This window comes from Esox lucius, chromosome 22 (assembly GCF_011004845.1).
Source record: "Esox lucius isolate fEsoLuc1 chromosome 22, fEsoLuc1.pri, whole genome shotgun sequence".
In the NCBI taxonomy this organism is placed as follows: Eukaryota; Metazoa; Chordata; class Actinopteri; order Esociformes; family Esocidae; genus Esox; species Esox lucius.
In genome coordinates, this window is record NC_047590.1 from 17,961,151 (window position 1) to 17,971,324 (window position 10,174).

The following is a 10,174-nucleotide window of genomic DNA, read 5'->3' on the forward strand; positions in this document are numbered from 1 at the left end:
TCCATTAGTGATCCAGCCACAGGCCCGTCCATCTGGTCCATCAACAGTCACTCATTTAATCTGTCCATAAAACCTTTGAATAATCTGTCTTCAGGTATTTCTTTGCCCAATCTATACAATGCATTTAACATTATATTCAGTGGTGGTCGTGTTTCAGCCTTCTTGACCTTGGCCACGTTTCTGAGCACTTGACACCCTCTGGACACTCCAGGTAGGTTGCAGTTCTAGAATATGGTGGCACTGGAGGATGATGGGTCCCTGGTAGCTTCACGTTCAAGTCTTTTGCAGTTAATTTGCATATCTTCATCTCCATGCGTTTTATGCACCCCAGTTGACTATTCGCAACAAACCCTTTGACTGTCTGGTGGTCACGCCTCAATAGTTTAGCTATAGAGAGTTGCATCTGTCTGAAAAACATTTTACAATTCATGACTTTTCAGTGTCAGTTCAATCAGAATATTCACTTGCCTAATACAGTGAGGGAAAAAAATATTAGATCCCCTGCTGATTCTGCCCACTGACAATTAAATTATCCGTCTATAATTTTAATGGTGGGTTTATTTGATCATTGAGAGACAGTATAACAACAAAGTTGAAAAGGAAAGTTTTGAGTCAGGAACAGAAGCCTTCCATTTGTAGTGCTCTCTTAATTTTAACCCTTCTGTTTCTCACTCAAACCTTCATTTTCAACTTTTTTGGAAAGGAAAGAAAAAGTTGCAGTGGTCTCTTAATTTGTATAACATCACCTTTTACTGCTTTAATGATGTAGGATTATAAAAGCTATAAGGTATTTCAGGCTACTGTGGTATATAGCTTTTGTTACATAAAATTATTAATCATTTATAAAATGCATTCAGGACAACTTTTTTTTTCATAACAAGCATTTGACCCTCAACAAATAAACGCAATGTTTTTCCTGCATCTGCCTCCATCTTTTTCCCCTACACCGTGACAAGGACAACCATTTGAATTGCAACTACACAAGGTAATATGGAGCTAACATGAAAGTAAAGGAGATGGTTACGGAGGCATCACTGTAAAATTCAGACCATTACTAGTGGCTACAATGTGAACGTTTGTGGAAAGAACAATGAATATCCAAGGAACCTATAGGTACACTCGAAATACACATTAAATAAAAGGTTAACAACATTTGAAAAGAGATGACTAATGCTGTATTGCAGATTAATAATACAAATAGCATTGAAGAAAAACGACACTGTGTTATAAATACAGGGGAATTTAACAATTGAGTTGTGCTGAGGTAAATTAAATACAGCAGTGTAACATATCAACTGTTGATGGGTAATCGACACATTCTGACATGGTTGTAGCGGTTTTCATTCTGTATTTTTTTGTGGAACTTTCCTTACAGTTTCCTTGTTATTTCAGCATAAACAAACAAACGATAAATGGGTCACTAGCATACCCAGTGTTGCTGTTTCACTTACAAAGCTTTTACCCTAAAACTTTCCTAGCATTTACCTTTTATTTTCCAACAAAACATGGTTACAATTGATGTGTAGTAACCATTTTGTTACCCAGTTGTTTCCTCTTTGTTTCTGTGTTGTTTCCTGGAAATAACCTTAGTTATTAACTTGTTATTTCCTTCCTGCCAAATAAAGTGGTACCAAACTTTCTGTTAAAAAAGTTTATATAACCCTTTTAAAAAGTTTCTAATGTGTCATTCATGTTTTGACACACTCTGTATTTAAAGTCCAAATGTTACACCTACATTTTATGTGTGTGCTGGTGCATACATTCGGACAAACATAGGGGCAACGTCCAGGTAGGGCAGCACTTCCAAACATGATTTTCTCGTTCTCAAAAAGTGAACACTGAGTGAGTCGTCTCAATTCCCTCGCTGATGACCTATTAATTTCCAACAGGCGTTGTGTTGCAGCAGAAAATCTGACAGTGACTTATATGGAGTTGTGTGAGCAGGTAAATTAACAAAACTTTTATAAGAATCTGTGAACAGTGGGTGTGAGTGTATGTGATTTGTGTCCAGAGGTGTGGTGTCTGTTTACTTCTTGCTTTGTCAAAACAATTAGTCGAAACTCCACGATTCTCAAAACTAGTTTCCTACATTAGTTAACATCCAAATCAACCACAGGTATTACAGGATCGCTACAATACATTCATCACATTAAATTAGAAAGAGATTACAGTAGATGGATAGCTAATAGCTATACAGTACATATAATGAAAACAATGACTTGAATCACTCCATGGCTGGTTTGTTTCTTTAGAAAACAATGAAAGTTGAATAGCTAACCACTACGCTATGTAAATTGAGAGCAATATCCTTGTCTGTGCAGTTTGCCATCGCAATTTAACCAACAACGCAATTTAATCATCCTCTGATGATCTATTCATGTCCAAGGGGCATTGTGTTGCTGAAGAAACTCTGACAGTAACTTATATGGAGTTGTGTGAGCTGGTAAATTAACAGAAATGTGATAAGACTTAATACCATATGTACCTACATCTTATTTTTATGTGTGTGTGTGTGTGTGTATATGTTGTTTTGAAGTAGAATGCAAGGTTATAAAACAAATCACCTTTGTCATTTCTATGCAACCTACTGTAGGCTAATGCATGACCTCGAGCTGAATTCCTTTAATAATGGGCATTCTCTTTGGTGAGCAAGCTGCTGGTTTGGTTGCTTATTTTGTCCCCCGACAACAATGAAAATGTACAAATCTCCAATGTAAAGCTGAAGACGTAGGCTAGAATGTGAAATTGGCTACATCTTACCTGTACTAATTATTTTTTACAAGACATTATCCTACTGGAAAAATGTATGTGGAATAGAATGATGGTCGCTCCTCATAGAAGTGTCTGGGAAGTAAGAAATTGTGCATCAGAATCACCTGTTTTGTTGCAAATTAAAGTGACAACAGGTGCACTGGAGAGGTAACAGCACGACAACTCCCAAAAAGGGAATGGTTTTGCAGGTGCTGGCAGCATAAAATTGCTCTCTCCTTATCCTTCCTGACTGATTCTTCTCTAGTTTTACATTTTGCTAGTGTCCTTGTCACTACTGGTAGCATGAGGCGTTACCTGCAGCCAATTCAGGTTGCATTGGTAATCCTGCTCCTCCAGGATGGCACATCTATACACGCCGTCGCAAGACGAACGCATTTTCGCAATTGACTGGCCCTCAAGTTCCCCAGACCTGACTCCAATTGAGATCCTCTTTGACATTATGTATTGGTGAATCTCACACTGCCAAGTAGCACCACAGGCTGTCCAGGAGCTCACTGATGCCCTGATCCAAGTCTGGGAGGAGATCCTCTAGGACACCATACGTAGTCTCATCAGGAGCATGCCCAGACTTTGTCAGGGGTGCATACAGGCACGTGGGGGCTATACACATTACTGAGTCACGTTATGAGTTGCCATGATGAAATTCCCCGAAGTTGAAACAGCCTGTAATTTCAATTGTTTATTTAAATTTTCTGTGTAAGTTTGAATCCAGCCCTCAATCGGTTGGTGGTTTTGGTTTCCATCAACCGTTGTTACTTCATTTTGTTCTAAAAAAATTACACAATGTCCAGTAAAGATTTTGATCTTTAATATATTTTCTTAATCAATGTGTGATGGAAGTGTTCCCTTATTTTTTGAGCATTGTATATGTACATATTTACACTTGTAATGAATGGTGGTGTTGCGGGAGCAAGGAACCAGGTGCAGGCAGAGGTAGTCTGTGTTCTTTAATTAATAGAAACAAACAAACACCGAGCACAACAAATCACAATGAAAGCAAAGGGCTGACTAAAGCAGCAAAACGGCAGTATAAAGAAACGACACTCTAAAGAAACGTACGTTTACCTGCAAAACACACAAACGCACACGCACGCACGCACACACACAAACACACAATGAAATACCATACCATACCATCTTCTTCCGCTTATCCGGGGCCGGGTCGCGGGGGCAGCAGTCTAAGCAGGGATGCCCAGACTTCCCTCACCCCAGACACTTCCTCCAGCTCTTCCGGGGGGACACCGAGGCGTTCCCAGGCCAGCCGGGAGACATAGTCCCTCCAGCGTGTCCTAGGTCTTCCCCGGGGTCTCCTCCCGGTGGGACGGGACCGGAACACCTTCCCAGGAAGGCGTTCCGGAGGCATCCGAAACAGATGCCCAAGCCACCTCAGCTGACCCCTCTCGATGTGGAGGAGCAGCGGCCCTACTCTGAGCTCCTCCCGGGTGACAGAGCTTCTCACCCTATCTCTAAGGGATCGCCCAGCCACCTGCGGAGAAAGCTCATTTCGGCCGCCTGTATCCGGGATCTTGTCCTTTCGGTCATGACCCAAAGCTCATGACCATAGGTGAGAGTAGGAACGTAAATTGACCGGTAAATCGAGAGCTTCACCTTGCGGCTCAGCTCTTTCTTCACCACGACAGACCGATACATCGACCGCATTACTGCAGAAGCTGCACCGATCCGTCTGTCAATCTCCCTTTCCATCCTTCCCTCACTCGTGAACAGGACCAGATACTTAAACTCCTCCACTTGAGGCAGGCACTCTCCACCAACCTGAAGTGGGCAAGCCACCCTTTTCCGACTGAGGACCATGGCCTCGGATTTGGAGGTACTGATTTTCATCCCCACCGCTTCACACTCGGCTGCAAACCGTCCAATTGCATGCTGAAGGTCCTGGCTTGAAGGGGCCAACACGACAACATGATCCGCAAAGAGCAGAGACGAAATCGTGTGGTCCCAAAACCTGACACCCTCCGGCCCCTGGCTGCGCCTAGAAATTCTGTCCATAAAAATTACGAACAGAACCGGTGACAAAGGGCAGCCCTGCCGGAGTCCAACATACACAAGGAACAAGTCTGACTTACTGCCGGCAATGCGGACCAAGCTCCTGCTTCGGTCGTACAGGGACCTGACAGCCCTTAGCAAGGGACCCAGGACCCCATATTCCCGAAGCACCCTCCACAGGATGCCGCGAGGGACACAGTCGAATGCCTTCTCCAAATCCACAAAACACATGTGGATTGGTTGGGCAAACTCCCATGAACCCTCCATCACCCTGTAGAGGGTATAGAGCTGGTCCAGTGTTCCACGGGCCGGACGAAAACCACACTGTTCCTCCTGAATCCGAGGTTCTACTATCGGCCGTATTCTCCTCTCCAGTACCCTGGCATAGACTTTCCCGGGGAGGCTGAGAAGTGTGATCCCCCTGTAGTTGGAACACCCTCCGGTCCCCCTTCTTAAAAAGAGGGACCACCACCCCGGTCTGCCATCCCAGAGGCACTGTCCCCGACTGCCACGCGATGTTGCACAGGCGTGTCAGCCAAGACAGCCCCACAACATCCAGAGCCTTGAGGTACTCAGGGCGGATCTCATCCACCCCCGGTGCCTTACCACCGAGGAGTTTCTTAACCACCTCTGTGACTTCAGCCCGGGTGATGGACGAGTCCACCTCTGAGCCCTCATCCTCTGCTTCCTCAATGGAAGACGTGACGGCGGGATTGAGGAGATCCTCGAAGTACTCCTTCCACCGCCCGACGACATCCCCAGTTGAGGTCAACAGCTGCCCACCTCTACTGTAAACAGCGTTGGTAGGGCACTGTTTCCCTCTCCTGAGGCGCCGAATGGTTTGCCAGAATCTCTTCGAGGCCAGCCGATAGTCCTTCTCCATGGCCTCACCGAACTTCTCCCAGGCCCGAGTTTTTGCCTCCACAACCACCCGGGCTGCAATCCGCTTGGCCTTTCGGTACCCGTCAGCTGCCTCAGGAGTCCCACAAGCCAACCAGGCCTGATAGGACTCCTTCTTCAGCTTGACGGCATCCCTTACTTCCGGTGTCCACCACCGGGTTCAGGGATTGCCGCCTCGACAGGCACCGGAGACCTTACAGCCACAGCTCCGAGCGGCCGCTTCGACAATGGCGGTGGAGAACATGGTCCACTTGGACTCAATATCTCCAACCTCCCTCGGGATCCAGTCGAAGCTCTGCCGGAGGTGGGAGTTAAAGATCTCTCTGACAGGAGACTCGGCCAGACGTTCCCAGCAGACCCTTACAGTACGCTTGGGCCTGCCAAGTCTGTCCAGCTTCCTCCCCCGCCATCGGATCCAACTCACAACCAGGTGGTGATCAGTTGACAGCTCCGCCCCTCTCTTCACCCGAGTGTCCAAGACATACGGCCGCAGGTCAGATGAAACGACAACAAAGTCGATCATCGACCTGCGGCCTAAGGTGTCCTGGTGCCACGTGCACTGATGGACACCCTTATGCTTGAACATGGTGTTCGTTATGGACAAACTGTGACTAGCACAGAAGTCCAAGAACTGAACACCACTCGGGTTCAGATCAGGGGGGCCGTTCCTCCCAATCACACCCCTCCAGGTGTCACTGTCCTTGCCCACATGGGCGTTGAAGTCCCCCAGTAGAACGATAGAGTCCCCAGTCAGAGCACTTTCCAGCACCCCTCCCAGAGACTCCAAGAATGTCGGGTACTCTGCACTGCCGTTCGGCCCGTAGGCACAAACAACAGTGAGAGACCTATCCCCGACCCGTAGGCGCAGGGAAACGACCCTCTCGTTCACTGGGGTAAACTCCAACACATGGCGGCAGAGCTGGGGAGCTATAAGCAAACCCACACCAGCCCGCCGCCTCTCACCATGGGCAACTCCAGAGTGGTGAAGAGTCCATCCTCTCTCAAGGAGTGTGGTTCCGGAGCCCAAGCCGTGCGTAGCGGTGATCCCGACTACCTCTAGTCGGAACCTCTCAACCTCACGCACGATCTCAGGCTCCTTCCCCGCCAACGAGGTGACGTTCCACGTCCCTAGAGCTAGTTTCCGTGTCCAGGGATCGGGTTGTCTAGGCCCCTGCCTTCGACTGCCGCCCGATCCTCTGTGCACCGGCCCCTTATGGTCCCTCCTGTGGGTAGTGAGCCCACGGGAGGGCGGCCCCATGTTGCTCGTTCGGGCTGGGCCAGGCCGGGCCCCATGGGGAAAGGCCCGGCCACCAGGCATTCGCGAACGAGCCCCAACCCCGGGCCTGGCTCCAGGGTGGGGCCCCGGCTGTGCCATGCCGGGCGACGTCACAGAACACAAGTTAGTTTTCATCATTAGAGGGTTTTTGAACCGCTCTTAGTCTGACCTGTCGCCTAGGACCTGTTTGCCTTGGGAGACCCTACCAGGGGCATATAGCCCCAGACAACATAGCTCCTAGGGTCACTCGGGTACTCAAACCCCTCCACCACGTTAAGGTGGCAATTAAATGAGAACTTTAAATTGTTGTTCTAACAGATTCATCTGCACTGTGTGTTACTGTCCTGGGGACAAGGTTACAGGTGACATACTACCAAATAGTAAACTAGTTTATCACAAAACCACGTATTACTTGTTTATAAACCTTTTGTTGTATGAAAGATATAATAAGACAACTAATAATTGATTTTATTAATTTTGAATACATAATTTAAGTGTTCATAAAAACACAGTTTGTTAATCTTACATTTATAAATGTATGTCTTATCTATGCAGTGTACTGGAAAGTTTAATCCTTTTTCAAATGTTTAATCTAACAGCTGGGACTATGATGAACTTCCTGTCTAAATATGCATGCGTCTTCTACCTGCTGGTCCTGCTCACCCTCCTGTTCCATAACTTTATCACCTTGGATGTGAAGTGGAAAAGTGATCTTCACCCAAAACAAGTACAACTTTGCTTCCAATCTACTGCAGCTGCCAACAGCACGTTGGAGCAGTACAACATCACCTCAGAAGGCTTATCTCATTTGGAACCAAAGCAAAGCTTCTGTAGCCACCTAGGCCAGGAGCCATCACCTGAGGAGGCTTTAAAGGAGCGTAACCTCCTGGAGTCCATTTCATGGTCAGAGCCTCCGCAGCAGCCCACACCAACACCTATTGAAGAAACCAGCGATCCTGCACACAGCCATTTTGTTTTCGTGCCAGCAGAGGGTGGGAAAGACCGATACGTGGGGGCCCAGCTTGAGGCTCGGGTCTTTTTGAAAGATTTCAACGGGCGTCCGAAGAGCTACGGTGGGGACTTCCTGCTGGCTCGGCTGCAATCCCCAGAGTTGGGGGCGGGCGTTGCAGGACAGGTGATAGACCACAACAATGGCTCCTACTCTGCCATTTTTCCATTGCTGTGGGAGGGGACTGTACGGGTGGAAGTGACACTGGTCCACCCTAGCGAGGCAATTACAGTTTTACGGCGCTTACGGGAGGAACGGCCAGACAGGGTGCTTTACAAGAGCATGTTCCGTTCTGGATTAGTGTCTGAAACCACCATGTGTAACCTATGCCTGCCAACCAGCCAGCAGCCAGTATGTAATTACACAGACATCCTCACAGGGGAACCCTGGTACTGTTACAAGCCCAAACAAGACCTGAGCTGTGACAATAGAATTAACCACTTCAGGGCAGGCTACCAGAATAATCTAATAACTGACAAAGAAACACTTCTCTTTCAGAGGTAAGAGTTGGTTGAAAGAGATGTCATGTGCTTTAGGTTTTATCTCGGTTTAATGATATTTCTCCCCTTTTTCATAAGAACATTAACAGACAGTGGTTCATAATGCATTTCAAACACTAACAATAATCATCAACTTTTTTAAACATTAGAAGTAACCTCAAAGCACGTATTTATGCCACGGGGTCTGACACGGTCACTGTACTCTCTGCGAAGCAAGGTATGCATTGTGAAAACACTTTTGAGGCGTTTAAAAGAAAAACGTGCAGGTGTCTATGATGCTAGCCCATGTACCTTGTGTGCTCCACTGTTCCAGAGAAACTGGGGGACAACCGCACCAGCGAAAAGGAGGCAACTGTAATGACCACTCTTTCTGGTTATTACTTCAAGTGGTCATGGCGGTCGCTGGGTGGTGCTGCGATTCGAGAGTACAACGACCCTGCTGACATTAATCAGTGTCTGAAGGGCAAGGTGGTAAACATGTACGGAGACTCCACCGTCAGACAGTACTACGAGTTCCTAACCAGCATCTTGCCAGGTGGGTGCGCTTCTCCCCATTCTTTTAAATCCCCTGCTTCTTTGTCCCAGGTGTGTTTACATTCCCTCTCTGTCTGACAGAGCTGAAGGAGTTCAACCTTGGAAGTCCAGTGCAAGCAGGGCCCTTCATGGCAGTGGACATGGCTCACAACATCATGCTGAACTACCGCAGCCACGGTCCGCCCATCTCCTACCTGCCTCTCAGTGTCACTCAGCTGCGCTACGTAGCTAACGAGCTGGACGGCCTGGTCGGCGGCTCAAACACAGTTGTCATCATCAGCGTCTGGGCCCATTTCACCACCTTCCCCGTGGAGGTCTACATTCGCCGACTACGCCACATTCAGAGGGCGGTGGTGCGGCTTCTGGAACGGGCTCCGGAGACCACGGTCGTGGTGCGTTCCGCTAACCTCCGCAGCCAAAGCCTACAGGAAAGCCTTGTCGTCAGCGACTGGTTCGCAGCGCAGCTGGACAGGGTGCTCAGGGCCATGTTCCAGGGGGTGGACGTCTTGCTGTTGGATGCCTGGGAGATGACCCTTGCCCACCATCTTCCTCATAATATACACCCATCTACCCCTATAATCAAGAACATGATAAACACCATTCTCTCTCACGTCTGCCCGGAGAAGAACTAGTAAAGAGTGACATTTTTTCTGGAATATTGACAAAATAACTGAGGAGTTATGTCTTTCAGATATTAAATATGTAAATGTTGATTACAAAATATTATAGTTGGATTGCAGTCTATGCTATTTATACACAAACCATATTAGTTATAAATAGTGATTGTGTAATCTGAAAGCTGGTAAAAGCCACACACTGGAGAAATGCTAATGTTTTTGGTTTGTCTTGGGATATTAGGGATTTTGTCTAATTGTCTGTCTCAGGAATGTTAGGATTCATAAAGCAAAGCATTGCAAATTCATAAAGAATTATTAAATACTTAAATAACTTTTGGGCGTGGATGACCAAAGAATGCTTTCAAAAAACATCAAGAACACTCGCTAGGAGGGAAATTAGTTTAGAGAGGTGTAGTATACATGTGCATTCATAGTAAATACTTCATAACTTGTTCAGAAGATATTTTTTAACTATGAATTAGTAATAAGAAGCAATAGATGTTTAGCATCGTTAGAATTACACATTTGCATGATTATTCAGTGAATAGTGTGTTTTAATAGG

The 10,174-nt window shown here is 46.7% G+C and overlaps 1 protein-coding gene across 1 annotated transcript; it reads left to right on the forward strand.

The window, feature by feature from the left end:
* The first annotated feature begins 1,875 nt into the window (after positions 1 to 1,875).
* Positions 1,876 to 9,973, forward strand: LOC105023745 (NXPE family member 3-like). The gene is made up of 5 exons (XM_020042179.3): positions 1,876 to 1,944; positions 7,552 to 8,461; positions 8,611 to 8,678; positions 8,775 to 8,996; positions 9,077 to 9,973. The coding sequence occupies exons 2-5, from the start codon at positions 7,560 to 7,562 to the stop codon at positions 9,625 to 9,627; spliced, it is 1,743 nt and encodes a 580-aa protein (XP_019897738.3). The 5' UTR covers positions 1,876 to 1,944; positions 7,552 to 7,559; the 3' UTR covers positions 9,628 to 9,973.
* Positions 9,974 to 10,174: the final 201 nt, after the last annotated feature.

Bases quoted from the DNA above. Each gene is read 5' to 3' on its own strand.
- LOC105023745 (XM_020042179.3), top strand. From the start codon at position 7,560: ATGATGAACTTCCTGTCTAAATATGCATGCGTCTTCTACCTGCTGGTC. The intron at 8,679-8,774 runs GTATGCATTGTG...CCACTGTTCCAG, and splicing joins TGTACTCTCTGCGAAGCAAG to AGAAACTGGGGGACAACCGC. The intron at 8,997-9,076 runs GTGGGTGCGCTT...TCTGTCTGACAG, and splicing joins CCTAACCAGCATCTTGCCAG to AGCTGAAGGAGTTCAACCTT.